The sequence below is a fragment of the Pseudophryne corroboree genome, chromosome 12, assembly GCF_028390025.1.
Source record: "Pseudophryne corroboree isolate aPseCor3 chromosome 12, aPseCor3.hap2, whole genome shotgun sequence".
NCBI lineage: Eukaryota > Metazoa > Chordata > Amphibia > Anura > Myobatrachidae > Pseudophryne > Pseudophryne corroboree.
In genome coordinates this window covers 130,303,958-130,324,824 of record NC_086455.1, presented here as the reverse complement: position 1 = coordinate 130,324,824, position 20,867 = coordinate 130,303,958, and the positions used below count along the sequence as shown (strand labels likewise).

The 20,867-nt window shown below is 45.8% G+C and overlaps 1 protein-coding gene across 1 annotated transcript in view; it reads left to right on the top strand.

Moving 5' to 3' along the window:
• Nucleotides 1-20,867, top strand: part of RYR3 (ryanodine receptor 3) — a 1,295,770-nt gene that overhangs the window by 666,981 nt on the left and 607,922 nt on the right. Inside the window, 1 exon segment of the mRNA XM_063948019.1 lies at nt 19,602-19,735. Coding sequence (XP_063804089.1) covers nt 19,602-19,735 — 134 coding nt within the window.

The following is a 20,867-nucleotide window of genomic DNA, read 5'->3' as shown; positions in this document are numbered from 1 at the left end:
CTCTGTCTCCCCAAAGGGCTAGTGGGGTCCTGTCTTCGTTAAGAGCATTCCCTGTGTGTCTGCTGTGTGTCGGTACGTGTGTGTCGACATGTATGAGGACGATATTGGTGTGGAGGCGGAGCAATTGCCAAATATGGGGATGTCACCTCCTAGGGGGTCGACACCAGAATGGATGCCTTTATTTATGGAATTACGGGATAGTGTCAACACGCTAAAGCAGTCGTTTGACGACATGAGACTACAGGTACCACAAAACAGGGTATCATGTGGGGTGTGAAAAAACTACCTATAGTTTTTCCTGAATCAGATGAATTAAATGAGGTGTGTGATGAAGCGTGGGTTGCCCCCGATAAAAAAATGCTAATTTCAAAGAAGTTATTGGCTTTATACCCTTTCCCGCCAGAGGTTAGGGCGCGCTGGGAAACACCTCCTAGGGTGGACAAGGCGCTCACACGCTTATCAAAACAAGTGGCGTTACCCTCACCTGAGACGGCCGCACTTAAAGATCCAGCAGATAGGAGGATGGAAAATATCCAAAAAAGTATATACACACATACAGGTGTTATACTACGACCAGCTATAGCGACAGCCTGGATGTGCAGTGCTGGGGTAGCTTGGTCAGAGTCCCTGATTGAAAATATTGATACCCTGGATAGGGACAATGTTTTACTGTCTTTAGAGCAAATAAAGGATGCATTTCTTTATATGCGTGATGCACAGAGGGATATCTGCACACTGGCATCACGGGTAAGTGCTATGTCCATTTCGGCCAGAAGAAGTTTATGGACGCGACAGTGGTCAGGCGATGCGGACTCAAAACGGCATATGGAAGTTTTGCCGTATAAAGGGGAGGAGTTATTTGGTGTCGGTCTATCGGATTTGGTGGCCACGGCTACAGCCGGGAAATCCACCTTTTTACCTCAAGTCACTCCCCAACAGAAAAAGACACCGACTTTTCAACCGCAGCCCTTTCGTTCCTTTAAAAACAAGAGAGCAAAGGGATATTCATATCTGCCACGAGGCAGAGGAAGGGGGAAGAGACAGCAACAGGCAGCTCCTTCCCAGGAACAGAAGCCCTCCCCCGCTTCTACAAAAGCCTCAGCATGACGCTGGGGCTTCTCAAGCGGACTCGGGGGCGGTGGGGGGTCGTCTCAAGAATTTCAGCGCGCAGTGGGCTCACTCGCAGGTAGATCCCTGGATACTGCAGATAATATCTCAGGGGTACAGGTTGGAACTAGAGACGGATCCACCTCGCCGTTTCCTGAAGTCTGCTTTACCAACGTCCCCCTCCGACAGGGTGACGGTCTTGGAAGCCATTCACAAGCTGTACTCTCAGCAGGTGATAGTCAAGGTACCCCTTTTACAACAAGGAAAGGGGTATTATTCCACTCTATTTGTGGTACCGAAGCCGGATGGCTCGGTAAGACCTATTCTAAATCTGAAATCCTTGAACCTGTACATAAAGAAGTTCAAGATGGAGTCACTCAGAGCAGTGATAGCGAACCTGGAAGAAGGGGACTTTATGGTATCCTTGGACATCAAGGATGCGTATCTCCACGTTCCAATTTACCCCTCACACCAGGGGTACCTCAGGTTCGTCGTACAGAACTGTCACTATCAGTTTCAGACGCTGCCGTTCGGATTGTCCACGGCACCTCGGGTCTTTACCAAGGTAATGGCCGAGATGATGATTCTTCTTCGAAGAAAAGGCGTATTAATTATCCCATACTTGGACGATCTCCTAATAAGGGCAAGGTCCAGAGAACAGCTAGAGATGGGATTAGCACTGTCTCAAGAAGTGCTAAAACAGCACGGGTGGATTCTGAATATTCCAAAATCCCAGTTAATTCCGACAACACGTCTGCTGTTCCTAGGGATGATTCTGGACACGGTTCAGAAAAAGGTTTTTCTCCCGGAGGAAAAAGCCAAGGAGTTATCCGAGCTTGTCAGGAACCTCCTAAAACCAGGAAAGGTGTCTGTACATCAATGCACAAGAGTCCTGGGAAAAATGGTGGCTTCTTACGAAGCAATTCCATTCGGCAGATTCCACGCAAGAATTTTCCAGAGGGATCTGTTGGACAAATGGTCAGGGTCGCATCTTCAGATGCACCAGCGGATAACCCTGTCTCCAAGGACAAGGGTATCTCTTCTGTGGTGGTTGCAGAGTGCTCATCTATTGGAGGGCCGCAGATTCGGCATACAAGATTGGATCCTGGTGACCACGGACGCCAGCCTGAGAGGCTGGGGAGCAGTCACACAAGGAAGAAACTTCCAGGGCGTGTGGTCGAGCCTGGAAACGTCTCTTCACATAAACATTCTGGAACTAAGAGCAATCTACAATGCTCTAAGCCAGGCAGAACCTCTGCTTCAAGGAAAACCGGTGTTGATCCAGTCGGACAACATCACGGCAGTCGCCCATGTGAACAGACAGGGCGGCACAAGAAGCAGGAGTGCAATGGCAGAAGCTGCAAGGATTCTTCGCTGGGCAGAGAATCATGTGATAGCACTGTCAGCAGTGTTCATCCCGGGAGTGGACAACTGGGAAGCAGACTTCCTCAGCAGACACGACCTTCACCCGGGAGAGTGGGGACTTCATCCAGAAGTTTTCCACATGCTGGTAACCCGTTGGGAAAGACCAATGGTGGACATGATGGCGTCTCGCCTCAACAAAAAACTGGACAGGTATTGCGCCAGGTCAAGAGATCCGCAGGCAATAGCTGTGGACGCGCTGGTAACGCCTTGGGTGTACCAGTCGGTGTATGTGTTTCCTCCTCTGCCTCTCATACCAAAAGTATTGAGAATTATACGGCAAAGAGGCGTAAGAACGATACTAGTGGTTCCGGATTGGCCAAGAAGGACTTGGTACCCGGAACTTCAAGAGATGATCACGGAAGATCCGTGGCCTCTACCTCTGAGAAGGGACTTGCTTCAGCAGGGTCCCTGTCTGTTTCAAGACTTACCGCGGCTGCGTTTGACGGCATGGCGGTTGAACGCCGGAACCTAAAGGAAAAAGGCATGCCGGAAGAAGTCATTCCTACTTTGATTAAAGCAAGGAAGGAAGTAACCGCGCAACATTATCACCGCATTTGGCGAAAATATGTTGCGTGGTGCGAGGATCGGAGTGCTCCGACGGAGGAATTTCAACTGGGTCGATCCCTACATTTCCTGCAATCAGGATTGTCTATGGGTCTCAAATTGGGATCTATTAAGGTTCAAATTTCGGCCCTGTCGATTTTCTTCCAAAAAGAATTGGCTTCAGTTCCTGAAGTCCAGACTTTTGTTAAGGGAGTGCTGCATATACAGCCCCCTGTGGTGCCTCCAGTGGCACCGTGGGATCTCAATGTTGTTTTGGACTTTCTCAAATCTCATTGGTTTGAACCACTAAAAACTGTGGATTTGAAATATCTCACATGGAAAGTGACCATGCTACTAGCCCTGGCTTCGGCCAGGAGAGTGTCAGAACTGGCAGCTTTATCTTACAAAAGCCCATATCTGATTTTCCATTCGGACAGGGCAGAACTGCGGACTCGTCCGCATTTTCTCCCTAAGGTGGTGTCAGCATTTCATCTGAACCAACTTATTGTAGTGCCTGCGGCTACAAGCGACTTGGAGGACTCCAAGTTGTTGGACGTTGTCAGAGCTTTAAAAATATACATTTCAAGGACAGCTGGAGTCAGGAAATCTGACTCGCTGTTTATACTATATGCTCCCAACAAGTTGGGCGCTCCTGCGTCTAAGCAGACTATTGCTCGCTGGATTTGTAGTACGATTCAGCTTGCACATTCTGTGGCAGGCCTGCCACAGCCAAAATCGGTAAAAGCCCACTCCACAAGGAAGGTGGGTTCTTCTTGGGCGGCTGCCCGAGGGGTCTCGGCATTACAACTCTGCCGAGCGGCTACGTGGTCGGGGGAGAACACGTTTGTAAAATTCTACAAATTTGATACCCTGGCTAAGGAGGACCTGGAGTTCTCTCATTCGGTGCTACAGAGTCATCCGCACTCTCCCGCCCGTTTGGGAGCTTTGGTATAATCCCCATGGTCCTTTCAGGAACCCCAGCATCCACTAGGACGATAGAGAAAATAAGAATTTACTTACCGATAATTCTATTTCTCGGAGTCCGTAGTGGATGCTGGGCGCCCATCCCAAGTGCGGATTATCTGCATTACTTGTACATAGTTACAAAAATCGGATTATTATTGTTGTGAGCCATCTTTTCAGAGGCTCCGCTGTTATCATACTGTTAACTGGGTTTAGATCACAGGTTGTACGGTGTGATTGGTGTGGCTGGTATGAGTCTTACCCGGGATTCATAAATCCTTCCTTATTGTGTACGCTCGTCCGGGCACAGTACCTAACTGAGGCTTGGAGGAGGGTCATGGGGGGAGGAGCCAGTACACACCACCTGATCGTAAAGCTTTACTTTTTGTGCCCTGTCTCCTGCGGAGCCGCTATTCCCCATGGTCCTTTCAGGAACCCCAGCATCCACTACGGACTCCGAGAAATAGAATTATCGGTAAGTAAATTCTTATTTTGACTGGACTAGAGGACTCATTATGTTGTTCCATGATTGATTTGAAACTCGCCTCTGTCCCCCTCCACACAAGCAGGAGGTCATCAATAAATCTAGTATAGAATACAATATTGGTGGCAATCTCAGGATTTTTGAAAAATATCTCATGTTCGGCCGCGAACATGAAAATATTAGCATACGTCGGGGCAACTGCAGAACCCATCACACACCCTTTGGTCTGCAAATAAAAATTTCCATCAAAAAGAAAATAATTTTTGGTGAGGATGAGTTCCAGCAGTTGCCCAATAATTTCAATGTGAATTTTATCAAGAGAGCTACATTCCAGCAAGAACTTCTGCACTATATCCAGCATGAGGAATGACCGTGTACAAACTACACACATCTGCTGTAATTAACCATATATCACTGGGAACAGTGCCTAAATAAATTAAATTTATTGAGGAGTGCTGTGGTGTCCAGTAAATAATTAGGATGTACCTGTACAAAAAGGTTGTAAGATGGAATCTAGTAGAGTTGAAGTGGGTTGAAATAAAGACCCACGAGCCGCAATAATGGGCCTACCAGGCGGAGGGTCTAAACCCTTGTGAATTTTTGGCAGACTGTACAATAATGGAACCAGAGGAAACTCTGGAATAAGGACCTCAAAACACTCCTCAGTGATAAGTGAGGCATCCAATGCAAGTAAAAGAGTCTCCCTAAGGTTTTGAGAGAAGCCGACAGTGGGGTCACCCCTGAGTTTTGTATAAACACCGGGTTCCGCTAACTGTCGCTGTAACTCGATTCTATAATCATTCAAGTCCTGGAGAACGACCGCACCGCCCTTGTCAGCCGGACGGATGATCAAATTCTCATTGCTGGCTAAAGATTTCAATGCTCTACGTTCTTGTTGGTTGAGGTTGGAAGCAAATGGGGCAGGTTCTTGCATTGTATTTGTCACCTGCTGGTCAATGATGCGCATAAAGGTTTTGATACTAGGATTGTTAGACAGTGGGTCAAAAGAAGATGGCTTTTTAAATTGCATCAAACTCGGGGGAATAGGCCCTTCGGTGTTCCTATCAGTTTGATTTTGTGAAAAGAACTCCTTTAATTTGAGCTTTCGTTGAAGTTGATGTTTTTCAATATTCCACCTCAAGTGATCAAAATCTCTGGATGGTACAAAAGAAAAACCCTTTGAGAGAACACTCTTCTCACTGTGTCTTAGTTCCACACTAGATAGATTGAAGATTATTTTTTCTTGTTGGCAACGGGTGGCTTTTTTCCACGTTTGGGTGCGTCTGAATTGTCCGCCTCGTCGGGTAGGGCGTCTTTGCGGGCACCGGTGCGCGTTGTCACACCTAAAGGGAGGTTGGGACCTCTATGGCGATTACGATTACGTCGGGGTTCAGAGTCGCTGGCCGTACTAGTGTTTTCAGCAGAAGTCTCGGTGTCTAAAGCTGTTCTCGGGTACCGTTGTCTGCGAAAGAAGGGGCGCTTAATTTCACCTTCCTTGTTCCCAGACAGCCATCTATAGACCTGATGGTTATCATAGTCCTTCTCCACTTTCAGGAATTTCTCCCGTTTATATTTGATTAGGTCTTGCTTATAGGTGGCCAGCTGATTGCTGAGTTTATTCAGCCACTCATTATCTTTGTCAGCTTCTAGTAGCGGTATATGCGTTACCTCCAATGCTGCAATTTTCATTTTAGTAGATTCCACCTCTTTATTGGAATGCTCGATAGAATTGGAATGCAGTAACATTAAGTCCGCCGAGCATTTATTGAGGATGGAAACCCATTTACGGCAGAAGGCAGGGTCCCACCTGCCTATTGTAGGACAGTTACGAACTCTGAATCCTCTCTATTTTTTTTGGAACGAAAGTAATCGCTGAGTGTGATTGTATGAAGCGTGAAATCAATTTCCTTTTTCTTTAATCGAAGTAAATCTCGGAAAATCACATCAGTGGAAAGTGCCTCAATTTGGTCAAAAAGCTGTTCTTTGTGTAAGATGGTGTCAGTCTCTGCCTCAGAGTAACTGAAGTATTCTTGCAAAGGTATCAGTAAAGGGTTAAAGGTTTCATTTTCACCAGCATTATATTCTGCCATATTGGTAGCAATTCAGCAATGAATTTAGAACAATCAATAAATTAATAGAGCAGTAATAAATTGATATAATGATCAAAAATCATCCGTGCTCTGTATGTAAAAGTTCAAGAGCAGCACCTAGAATATGAATCCACCTTCGTGAAATAAGTGAAAAAAAGTGAAAAAACAGCGAGTCCTGAGGTACAAAATGAGAATCAATACTCAAGTAAATCTGTGAACCTAATTGGTGGTTGCCGTGACTTGAACCACCCCAGCAGTCTGGAACGTTCTGTATAAATATACAAACAATGTCCGGCACTCCAATAAACAATTTATACTGCGCCCGGTGCCCTCACAGCCATGATGAAAACAAATATGCAATGATATCAGGCGGCACTCACAGCATTATAGATACTGATAAATAAACGGTCAGACTCCGTATGAATATGTAAACGTTTCAATTTCATTAAAAATTGTCGTCAGGATACAAACAATACATTAAAGATCTCACCTTATATCCCCACCGCTGTGTGTGCGTCTCCCGCCTGCTGCGGCGCCAGCCCAGGACGCCGGAGAAAGGCGCTGTCGGATGACATCAAGACTGAGCGCCCTCACAACCGCTCTGAAACCCATCACCATAGAAACTGTAAACATATCCCGGTGCTACAGTCAATTACAGAGAAAGAAGCCAATAATCTCCATCCTAAATGGTTGCATATATATAGAGTGACCAAAACATATAAATGAGGGAGGTATCTGAAAAAAGCTGCGATGGAACCTTTAGTATTAAACAGATAAGAGATGGTATAAAGTGGCAGTGGGCAAAAGCTGTATTGGATAGGGACCAAGGGCCAATAGTGTAAAAGGTCAGTTGTACTTGGGGGGTACTTAAAGGGGTGGTCTTCAGTATGCCCACTGTCGGGATCCCGGCGCACAGTATACCGGCGCCGGAATCCCGACAGCCGGCATACCGACACTTTTTCTCCTTTGTGGGGGTCCACGACCCCCCTGGAGGGAGAATAAAATAGCGCGCCCGCAAGGGGCTCATTTGCGCTTGCCACGCTGTCGGTAAGGAGGGGGGTCAGAAAGAAGGAAGAGAAATGGGATGGGAATGTAGGCACAAAGAGGAAAATTACCACTAGATTATAGAGATCGGGCCTGGGGTGAGGGAAAAGGAAGATCTAAAGAGATTGTTTTAGCGATATGGCAAAATGAGGAGAGAAAAAGGGAGGAGAAAGTACCATAGAAAAAAAGGAATGTAGATGGGAGGAGCTCATAATCTTAAGAGTCCAGAAAAGGGTCTTGTTTTGGAATGAATACTAGACCAAGTGGAACTTGACCACTGTGTTTTTCTGGAGCCAGTAATATTTTCCATTTTAGATATAAACCAAACCCTGTTCAACAGCTCTTGACGCATTGGAGGATCAGGCTGTTTCAAGGCTTTGGCTAGTTGATATCGGGCAGCACTAGCAATGTGTAGAATCAATTTGTTAACCAGTTTAGGTGTTTGCCAGACTGGAGCACACAAGCATATTGGCCAGGGTGAGTGAGATATTGAGAGCCGTTACCAAGCTAATAAGCGATTGGAACATCGGATTGAAAGTAATAATATGACAGCAGGTCCACCAGATATGGCAAAAGGTACCAATATTATTATTAGAGATGAGCGCCTGAAATTTTTCGGGTTTTGTGTTTTGGTTTTGGGTTCGGTTCCGCGGCCGTGTTTTGGGTTCGACCGCGTTTTGGCAAAACCTCACCGAATTTTTTTTGTCGGATTCGGGTGTGTTTTGGATTCGGGTGTTTTTTTAAAAAAACACTAAAAAACAGCTTAAATCATAGAATTTGGGGGTCATTTTGATCCCATATTATTATTAACCTCAAAAACCATAATTTCCACTCATTTTCAGTCTATTCTGAATACCTCACACCTCACAATATTATTTTTAGTCCTAAAAGGCACCAAGGTCGCTGGATGACTAAGCTAAGTGACACTAGTGGCCGACACAAACACCTGGCCCATCTAGGAGTGGCACTGCAGTGTCACGCAGGATGTCCCTTCCAAAAAACCCTCCCCAATCAGCACATGACGCAAAGAAAAAAAGAGGCGCAATGAGGTAGCTGACTGTGTGAGTAAGATAAGCGACCCTAGTGGCCGACACAAACACCGGGCCCATTTAGGAGTGGCACTGCAGTGTCACGCAGGATGTCCCTTCCAAAAAACCCTCCCCAATCAGCACATGACGCAAAGAAAAAAAGAGGCGCAATGAGGTAGCTGACTGTGTGAGTAAGATTAGCGACCCTAGTGGCCGACACAAACACCGGGCCCATTTAGGAGTGGCACTGCAGTGTCACGCAGGATGTCCCTTCCAAAAAACCCTCCCCAAACAGCACATGACGCAAAGAAAAAAAGAGGCGCAATGAGGTAGCTGACTGTGTGAGTAAGATTAGCGACCCTAGTGGCCGACACAAACACCGGGCCCATTTAGGAGTGGCACTGCAGTGTCACGCAGGATGTCCCTTCCAAAAAACCCTCCCCAATCAGCACATGACGCAAAGAAAAAAAGAGGCGCAATGAGGTAGCTGACTGTGTGAGTAAGATTAGCGACCCTAGTGGCCGACACAAACACCGGGCCCATTTAGGAGTGGCACTGCAGTGTCACGCAGGATGTCCCTTCCAAAAAACCCTCCCCAATCAGCACATGACGCAAAGAAAAAAAGAGGCGCAATGAGGTAGCTGACTGTGTGAGTAAGATTAGCGACCCTAGTGGCCGACACAAACACCGGGCCCATTTAGGAGTGGCACTGCAGTGTCACGCAGGATGTCCCTTCCAAAAAACCCTCCCCAATCAGCACATGACGCAAAGAAAAAAAGAGGCGCAATGAGGTAGCTGACTGTGTGAGTAAGATTAGCGACCCTAGTGGCCGACACAAACACCGGGCCCATTTAGGAGTGGCACTGCAGTGTCACGCAGGATGTCCCTTCCAAAAAAACCTCCCCAAACAGCACATGACGCAAAGAAAAATAAAAGAAAAAAGAGGTGCAAGATGGAATTGTCCTTGGGCCCTCCCACCCACCCTTATGTTGTATAAACAAAACAGGACATGCACACTTTAACCAACCCATCATTTCAGTGACAGGGTCTGCCACACGACTGTGACTGATATGACGGGTTGGTTTGGACCCCCCCCAAAAAAGAAGCAATTAATCTCTCCTTGCACAAACTGGCTCTACAGAGGCAAGATGTCCACCTCATCATCACCCTCCGATATATCACCGTGTACATCCCCCTCCTCACAGATTATCAATTCGTCCCCACTGGAATCCACCATCTCAGCTCCCTGTGTACTTTGTGGAGGCAATTGCTGCTGGTCAATGTCTCCGCGGAGGAATTGATTATAATTCATTTTAATGAACATCATCTTCTCCACATTTTCTGGATGTAACCTCGTACGCCGATTGCTGACAAGGTGAGCGGCGACACTAAACACTCTTTCGGAGTACACACTTGTGGGAGGGCAACTTAGGTAGAATAAAGCCAGTTTGTGCAATGGCCTCCAAATTGCCTCTTTTTCCTGCCAGTATAAGTATGGACTGTGTGACGTGCCTACTTGGATGCGGTCACTCATATAATCCTCCACCATTCTTTCAATGGTGAGAGAATCATATGCAGTGACAGTAGACGACATGTCCGTAATCGTTGTCAGGTCCTTCAGTCCGGACCAGATGTCAGCATCAGCAGTCGCTCCAGACTGCCCTGCATCACCGCCAGCGGGTGGGCTCGGAATTCTGAGCCTTTTCCTCGCACCCCCAGTTGCGGGAGAATGTGAAGGAGGAGATGTTGACAGGTCGCGTTCCGCTTGACTTGACAATTTTCTCACCAGCAGGTCTTTCAACCCCAGCAGACTTGTGTCTGCCGGAAAGAGAGATCCAAGGTAGGCTTTAAAACTAGGATCGAGCACGGTGGCCAAAATGTAGTGCTCTGATTTCAACAGATTGACCACCCGTGAATCCTTGTTAAGCGAATTAAGGGCTCCATCCACAAGTCCCACATGCCTAGCGGAATCGCTCCGTGTTAGCTCCTCCTTCAATGTCTCCAGCTTCTTCTGCAAAAGCCTGATGAGGGGAATGACCTGACTCAGGCTGGCAGTGTCTGAACTGACTTCACGTGTGGCAAGTTCAAAGGGCATCAGAACCTTGCACAACGTTGAAATCATTCTCCACTGCGCTTGAGACAGGTGCATTCCACCTCCTATATCGTGCTCAATTGTATAGGCTTGAATGGCCTTTTGCTGCTCCTCCAACCTCTGAAGCATATAGAGGGTTGAATTCCACCTCGTTACCACTTCTTGCTTCAGATGATGGCAGGGCAGGTTCAGTAGTTTTTGGTGGTGCTCCAGTCTTCTGTACGTGGTGCCTGTATGCCGAAAGTGTCCCGCAATTTTTCTGGCCACCGACAGCATCTCTTGCACGCCCCTGTCGTTTTTTAAATAATTCTGCACCACCAAATTCAAGGTATGTGCAAAACATGGGACGTGCTGGAATTTGCCCATATTTAATGCACACACAATATTGCTGGCGTTGTCCGATGCCACAAATCCACAGGAGAGTCCAATTGGGGTAAGCCATTCCGCGATGATCTTCCTCAGTTGCCGTAAGAGGTTTTCAGCTGTGTGCGTATTCTGGAAACCGGTGATACAAAGCGTAGCCTGCCTAGGAAAGAGTTGGCGTTTGCGAGATGCTGCTACTGGTGCCGCCGCTGCTGTTCTTGCGGCGGGAGTCCATACAGCTACCCAGTGGGCTGTCACAGTCATATAGTCCTGACCCTGCCCTGCTCCACTTGTCCACATGTCCGTGGTTAAGTGGATATTGGGTACAACTGCATTTTTTAGGACACTGGTGAGTCTTTTTCTGACGTCCGTGTACATTCTCGGTATCGCCTGCCTAGAGAAGTGGAACCTAGATGGTATTTGGTAACGGGGGCACACTGCCTCAATAAATTGTCTAGTTCCCTGTGAACTAACGGCGGATACCGGACGCACGTCTAACACCAACATAGTTGTCAAGGCCTCAGTTATCCGCTTTGCAGCAGGATGACTGCTGTGATATTTCATCTTCCTCGCAAAGGACTGTTGAACAGTCAATTGCTTACTGGAAGTAGTACAAGTGGGCTTACGACTTCCCCTCTGGGATGACCATCGACTCCCAGCAGCAACAACAGCAGCGCCAGCAGCAGTAGGCGTTACACGCAAGGATGCATCGAAGGAATCCCAGGCAGGAGAGGACTCGTCAGAATTGCCAGTGACATTGCCTGCAGGACTATTGGCATTCCTGGGGAAGGAGGAAATTGACACTGAGGGAGTTGGTGGGGTGGTTTGCGTGAGCTTGGTTACAAGAGGAAGGGATTTACTGGTCAGTGGACTGCTTCCGCTGTCACCCAAAGTTTTTGAACTTGTCACTGACTTATTATGAATGCGCTGCAGGTGACGTATAAGGGAGGATGTTCCGAGGTGGTTAACGTCCTTACCCCTACTTATTACAGCTTGACAAAGGGAACACACGGCTTGACACCTGTTGTCCGCATTTCTGTTGAAATAGTTCCACACCGAAGAGCTGATTTTTTTGGTATTTTCACCAGGCATGTCAACGGCCATATTCCTCCCACGGACAACAGGTGTCTCCCCGGGTGCCTGACTTAAACAAACCACCTCACCATCAGAATCCTCCTGGTCAATTTCCTCCCCAGCGCCAGCAACACCCATATCCTCCTCATCCTGGTGTACTTCAACACTGACATCTTCAATCTGACTATCAGGAACTGGACTGCGGGTGCTCCTTCCAGCACTTGCAGGGGGCGTGCAAATGGTGGAAGGCGCATGCTCTTCACGTCCAGTGTTGGGAAGGTCAGGCATCGCAACCGACACAATTGGACTCTCCTTGTGGATTTGGGATTTCGAAGAACGCACAGTTCTTTGCGGTGCTACTGCTTTTGCCAGCTTGAGTCTTTTCATTTTTCTAGCGAGAGGCTGAGTGCCTCCATCCTCATGTGAAGCTGAACCACTAGCCATGAACATAGGCCAGGGCCTCAGCCGTTCCTTGCCACTCCGTGTGGTAAATGGCATATTGGCAAGTTTACGCTTCTCCTCCGACAATTTTATTTTAGGTTTTGGAGTCCTTTTTTTACTGATATTTGGTGTTTTGGATTTGACATGCTCTGTACTATGACATTGGGCATCGGCCTTGGCAGACGACGTTGCTGGCATTTCATCGTCTCGGCCATGACTAGTGGCAGCAGCTTCAGCACGAGGTGGAAGTGGATCTTGATCTTTCCCTAATTTTGGAACCTCAACATTTTTGTTCTCCATATTTTAATAGGCACAACTAAAAGGCACCTCAGGTAAACAATGGAGATGGATGGATACTAGTATACAATTATGGACGGACTGCCGAGTGCCGACACAGAGGTAGCTACAGCCGTGAACTACCGTACTGTGTCTGCTGCTAATATAGACTGGTTGATAAAGAGATGTCGTAGTATGTATGTATGAAGAAGAAAGAAAAAAAAACCACGGTTAGGTGGTATACAATTATGGACGGACTGCCGAGTGCCGACACAGAGGTAGCCACAGCCGTGAACTACCGTACTGTACTGTGTCTGCTGCTAATATAGACTGGTTGATAAAGAGATGTCGTAGTATGTATGTATGAAGAAGAAAGAAAAAAAAAACCACGGGTAGGTGGTATACAATTATGGACGGACTGCCGAGTGCCGACACAGAGGTAGCTACAGCCGTGAACTACCGTACTGTGTCTGCTGCTAATATAGACTGGTTGATAAAGAGATGTAGTAGTATGTATGTATAAAGAAGAAAGGAAAAAAAACCACGGGTAGGTGGTATACAATTATGGACGGACTGCCGAGTGCCGACACAGAGGTAGCCACAGCCGTGAACTACCGTACTGTACTGTGTCTGCTGCTAATATAGACTGGTTGATAAAGAGATGTCGTAGTATGTATGTATGAAGAAGAAAGAAAAAAAAACCACGGTTAGGTGGTATACAATTATGGACGGACTGCCGAGTGCCGACACAGAGGTAGCCACAGCCGTGAACTACCGTACTGTGTCTGCTGCTAATATAGACTGGTTGATAAAGAGATGTAGTAGTATGTATGTATAAAGAAGAAAGAAAAAAAAAACCACGGGTAGGTGGTATACAATTATGGACGGACTGCCGAGTGCCGACACAGAGGTAGCCACAGCCGTGAACTACCGTACTGTACTGTGTCTGCTGCTAATATAGACTGGTTGATAAAGAGATGTCGTAGTATGTATGTATGAAGAAGAAAGAAAAAAAAACCACGGTTAGGTGGTATACAATTATGGACGGACTGCCGAGTGCCGACACAGAGGTAGCCACAGCCGTGAACTACCGTACTGTACTGTGTCTGCTGCTAATATAGACTGGTTGATAAAGAGATGTCGTAGTATGTATGTATAAAGAAGAAAGAAAAAAAAACCACGGTTAGGTGGTATACAATTATGGACGGACTGCCGAGTGCCGACACAGAGGTAGCCACAGCCGTGAACTACCGTACTGTACTGTGTCTGCTGCTAATATAGACTGGTTGATAAAGAGATGTAGTAGTATGTATGTATGTATAAAGAAGAAAGAAAAAAAAAACCACGGGTAGGTGGTATACAATTATGGATGGACTGCCGAGTGCCGACACAGAGGTAGCTACAGCCGTGAACTACCGTACTGTGTCTGCTGCGACTGGATGATAAATAATGATATAAAAAATATATATATATCACTACTGCAGCCGGACAGGTATATATATTATATAATGACGGACCTGCTGGACACTGTCTGTCAGCAGAATGAGTTTTTTATAGAATAAAAAAAAAAACACCACACAAGTGAAGTCACACGACGAGTGTTTAACTTTTTCAGGCAATCACAATATAGTATACTACTAACTATACTGGTGGTCAGTGTGGTCAGGTCACTGGTCAGTCACACTGGCAGTGGCACTCCTGCAGCAAAAGTGTGCACTGTTTAATTTTAATATAATATGTACTCCTGGCTCCTGCTATAACCTATAACTGGCACTGCAGTGCTCCCCAGTCTCCCCCACAATTATAAGCTGTGTGAGCTGAGCACAGTCAGATATATAATATATACATAGATGATGCAGCACACTGGGCTGAGCAGTGCACACAGATATGGTATGTGACTGTCTTGTACTCCTGGCTCCTGCTATAACCTATAACTGGCACTGCAGTGCTCCCCAGTCTCCCCCACAATTATAAGCTGTGTGAGCTGAGCACAGTCAGATATATAATATATACATAGATGATGCAGGCATGCAGCACACTGGGCTGAGCAGTGCACACAGATATGGTATGTGACTGAGTCACTGTGTGTACCGTTTTTTTTCAGGCAGAGAACGGATATATTAAATAAAACAACTGCACTGCTGGTGGTCACTGTGGTCAGTCACTAAACTCTGCACTCTCTTCTACAGTATCAGCCTCAGGTCAATCTCTCTCTCTCTCTCCTAATCTAAATGGAGAGGACGCCAGCCACGTCCTCTCCCTATCAATCTCAATGCACGTGTGAAAATGGCGGCGACGCGCGGCTCCTTATATGGAATCCGAGTCTCGCGAGAATCCGACAGCGTCATGATGACGTTCGGGCGCGCTCGGGTTAACCGAGCAAGGCGGGAAGATCCGAGTCGCTCGGACCCGTGAAAAAAAACATGAAGTTCGTGCGGGTTCGGATTCAGAGAAACCGAACCCGCTCATCTCTAATTATTATTATTATTATTATTATTATTATTATTATTATCCTTTATTTATATGGTGCCACATGGGATCCACAGCACCCAATTACAGAGTACATAGACAAGCAAAACAAGAAAACAGTGACTTACAGTTCAAGACAGTATAGGACATGTACAGGGTATATACACATAGCTGCGTCAGCAGACAACACTGAATAAAATATCAGGGCTGCAGGAAACTGGGGGAAAAATCTTAGAGGTAAATGTGGGAGGAGGTAATCCGTAGGCAGGAGAGGCGAAGTGCATTAGCGGAGGGAAGAGGACGGGCAGGAGTATAAAGGGAGATAAGGTCAGAGATGTAAATGGGAGAGGAGTGGGTGAGGGCTTTGTAGGGGAGTGTGAGAAGCCTGAAATTGATTCTGAAGGGGAAGGCAGCCAGTGAAGGGATTGTAAGAGAGGGGAGGAGCATGCAGTGTGTTTTGTGAGGAAGATGAGCTGGGCAGCAGTATTGAGGATAGATTGGAGTGGATATGATCACATCCTAGCCAACATGGCCAGACACATTGGGGTAGATCTGATACAGTCACTGTGGAACAAGGTACCACCTAGTCTAAACCTTATAGGCAGTCTCCTTGATTGACACCTTGATAGAGCACTTTGATGTTGCCAATCTAATTGCTAACCACATCATCCCCAAAAGGAGAGCCAAGGTCCAATTACCCACACTACTTTGTGGGCAACCAAGGGTGTAGAATCCAAACACAAAATTGAATGATAGAGGTTAGAATAGTTATTGCTATCTGTGGACCGGTGCATACAAAACCATTCAAGTGGCATGGGATTACATGGGATTTCAAAGTGAGTGGGCAATGGGTAAAGAAGAGCTGACAAAGTGCTATACAGTATTTGGAGATACTGATAAAAGCAGGAGTGGGGTAGTTGACTTTTAGTCTGTAGTTACGCAAAGGCCCTTGGGATGAACCTACCTAAGATACGTCGAAACCTAAGATACGTCGAAACCGGATGATGCCAGCAGCTGACCATATCGAAGCTATGTAGGAGGATTGACCAGGAGGAAAAGAAGGGTGGTGCCACAAGGAGTCTCTGGGGAAGGTTATTGGATAAATCACAATTTTTATTGAGGTCCCATGTAGAGAGAGTGAGTGCAATGGTAGGGACTGAGAGGGCAGACTTTGGTCTAAGGGGTCATAAGAGTCATGGAAGATGGGGAGTACTGAGTCTATACCAACCATATTGCTCTCCAGATCCACCCACCTCTTTGAGCCTCATGGGGAATGGCAGCAAAATATTTGGCTAAGCCGGGAAGCCTGGTAGTATCAAGAAATCATAGGTAAACCCAGCTGTCAATTGACCATTTGGCTAGGGCTTCTCTACAAATGTGAGGATTTCTATCAGTAAATTTGCAGTAGGAGGACTGAAAAGCAGAGAGCATTCGAGCAGTGTACTGTAACTTGGAGCATCTGAACAAAATAAGAGTTTGGGGAGGACGTTCATCTTGATTGCTTTAATCCTCCCCATCCAGGAGATATGAAGTGCATCTTCCAGCCTGAGATAACTAGAATGATGGCTCTTAAATAGGGGTGATAATTAGCTGTATAAGCTGGTCGAAAGTTTTAGTTATATCTACTCCAAGGTACAGTATTTAAGGTCTTCTTTCTGCCAGCTTATATCGAAATTCAATTGTAGCAACTTTTTCAGAGGCTCTGGTGTGTGTAAAGGCAAGACATCGGTCTTGTCGTGGTTAATCTTGTAACCAGAGAAATGTCCATACATGAAAATTTTTTGGTAGCATGGTCAAAGATTGGTAAGGGTAAGGAGGACGTAATTGGCAAAAATAAAAATTTTATAGTGGGAGTCCATGACCGCAATACCCAAGATGTCCGGGTTAGACTTTAATTTACAGGACAGAGGTTCTTTGCTGAGGGCCAGATGATGAATTGACATGGTGAATAATATCTATTGTGCGTTTGGTGTTGTAAAGTGCCTGTCTAGAGGGCTCAAAGCCCACTTGATTTGGGTGTATCAGGGAGGGGAGTATAGGGTTCAGCCTAATGGCATGAACTTTAGCAAAGAGTTGTTAATCACTGTTCAAAAGTGAGATATGACTATAGTTAGATAACAGAGAAGAATCCTTGCCTGGTTTTGACAAGACTGTGATTTTAGATCTAGTTGTGTCCTGGTGAAAAGTCTGTCAGGACCCGGCACCTTGGAAGGCTTTTGTATCTTAAGGACTTTGGAAACCTCATCCTTGGTAACAGGAAGTCTTAATTCAATAAAGTTAAGGGCCCCACACATTAGGCAACCCGCCGCTGAGCTGCTCGACGGGCGATACGGCAGATGGGTGACCCGGCGGTGGGAGGGAGGTGACGGAGGGAGTGATATTTCTTCACTCCCCCCCCCGTCACCCAGCTCCATATGCGCGCATGCTAATATGGACGAGATTGTCCATATTGGCCTGCTTGCACAAGCGACCCAGCACCAACGATGAACGAGTGCGAGGCCGCGCATTGTTCATCATTGGTGCCTACACACTGACCAACATGAACGAGTTCTCGTTCATTATCGATCAGTGAAATCGCTAAATGTGTAGGGCCCTTTAGAGGAATACACCTGAGGCAGGCGCAAGAGAAGAGGTATGCAGAGGTGGAAGGTCCTAAAAGCAGGCCACAATATTCCACTCTGTGGAACATTGGAGCAAGTGTGGGAGTCTGGGGGAGAAGAACCTAGTAATGACCCTGGACATTAATGTAAACAATGGTTTTTTTATACACTTGATACTGTATGAAATATGGTATTAATATTTAACTATAGATGGTCTATAGTATAGGCTGTATCAAACATTTGAATAATATAAATAAGTGGCAAGGAAAAGATTAGACATACCATAATAAATTAATAAATAAATAAATACACATGCATAATAGAACCAATACTGTACTTTTTAAGCACACATTCTTCCTCCTCATGATAAGACTCCTGTCTTTTTTTTCCTGATAGCTACTCTCTGGTCCAGTACACTGATTGAGGACTCAGATCCACATGCACAGTAAACTTGGTAGAAGAAGCTGCTACCACTGGGCATGTGCAGCAGCTCTGCTCTGTCCCTTAAACTGCATAATGTGGCGGCAGCTCTAGTAATCGTATATACCATTGCTAATGTTGTCATAATCTGAGCCACTTGCCAAGAGAAGGGGAGTTTCCAGGCAACCAGAACTCCCCCTGCGTTTGCCTGTGTTAGGGGGTGGCTCGTCTACTGAGGTGGACTGTTCTTGGGGACTGACAGTTATAATAGTCTTTGAAAACGTATTAATATCAGTCGGATTATACCGGAGAGCCCCAGTATAACATAGCAGGTATAGTCAAAAAGAGCTTCAGCAAATATTGAACATTTTGGTGAGCATTATAGAACAACATTACATTTATATTTTATTTATTTTTTAAACATTTTTTTTCTGTATTGAAGCATGAAATTACAAAGGAAATAACCAATTCATGCTTGTAGTTGGGACAATAATAGGACAAGGTCAAGATACATGGATGTGCCAAACTAACACCATTACATTATAATTAAAACGGTTACGGCTTATTCAAGGTCTGCTTGAAAGAGGAGGGAGGCAGTGTGCTGTCTCCGCTCATGCCTCCTCTCTCAGCAGTGCTGAGCATGCGCAGATCACTTGGAAAATTGGCGTAGCAGCATTTTCCCGGTGATTTGTGCAGCACCACCGCCTCAGGACTCTGGTGAGGAAAGTATAATGCATGAATACCGCATACCCTACACCCATTATAAATACACCACTGAACTTATTATTATTATTATTATTATTATTGTTATTATTATTTTTCATTATTAATAATGACACTGTCAGCATTATTCACGGTTATTCTTGTCTGCCTTGGGTATAATTTGTATTGCACCTGCCTTATGTACATCATATTATATTACAAGGGAGATCTTGGTCTATCTGGAGTAACCTTAAGGCAGTTTAAAATAAATATACTGTATATGAGAAATTAATACCTTTGGTGTCCTGCAACCAATGTCATAAAGGATACTCTGAAATGATGAGGTCTGGAGGGGAATAGGAATGAATGACGAGGGAAGGGGGTAGTACATTGCAGTTTCACTTTGTTCATAAAGATCTCTGTATGTCCCTGTTCTCTTGGTGTGTCCTTTATTCATAATCTTTTTTGTTCCCCCCTCAGGTTCTGGATGTCCTCTGCTCTCTATGCGTGTGTAATGGGGTTGCTGTACGTACAAACCAGAACCTAATTTGTGACAACCTGCTGCCCAGAAGAGATTTATTGTTACAAACTCGTTTGGTTAACGATGTCACCAGGTATGTCTTGGCCTTTTTTTTTCTTTTTTTTTACCTTAGCTGTTTTCACATGGTGCTCTCTTAAAGGCCCTACACACTGGGCGATAATAGTCAAAGATATGAACGATCTCGTTCATTAATGAACGAGATACCGTTCATATCTTTGAGTGTGGAGGCACAAGTGATGAACGATGTGCGGCCCCGCGCTCGTTCATCGCTGGTGCCCCGTCGCCTGTGCATGCAGGCCAATATGGACGATCTCGTCCATATTTTCTTGCGCTGCTATGGAGCCGGGCGACGGGAGGAGTGAATAAACTTCACTTCCCCCCGCCGCCGGGTCGCCCGTGTCCGCCATCGGGCAGCTCGGCGGCGGATCGCTAAATGTGTAGGCCCCTTAACCACAGCTAATGTTGCTGTTTTGTCAACTGAGTTTGTATTTATCCTTGTTAACCCAGAATACTCTTAAACATTAGATTATTATTTGCCATCCTTACGCAAGTTCGTTGAATGCACTGTGAACATTCTTCACTTGATAATGATGGAAACCCACGTCCACATTGCAACAGTATTTATCATGACTACTAACTGGGGAGTTTGGCGGCAGCAGGGAGGGCCTAGATAAAAGTGCATTCCAGGTTCGTATATAAGCCTGATATAATGGGCTCACATACTGCCTTGATACATCTGCTTTGACCATGAGCACTCAGCTGCTGTCATGTGTCGCTCGGCTGTTCATCCTAAAGAATGAAATGCAGCCAGCTACCCCCTTCTAATAGTCTGCTTGGAATTAAGTACATACTGTACATTGTATTTTGATATTAGGAAATTGTAATACATTTTACAATTGCTCCTATAAATAATACTTTGATTCTTAAATTGAAGTTTGTTTCCATTTCGTACTGTGTATGCGGTAAAGTTGGTGGTGTAGTGTGGGCAATCCATATGAACTTAACCAAAATACACGATATCCGGTCTCTAGGTCGACCACACTTAGGTTGACAATGTCTAAGTCGACCATTATTGGTCGACAGTAACTAGGTCGACAGGGTATCTAGGTTGACAGAGTCTCTAGGTCGACATATTCTATGTCGACAGATCGAAAGGTCGACATTAGTTTTTCACATTTTTTTCTTTTAAAAAAAAGTTTTTCATA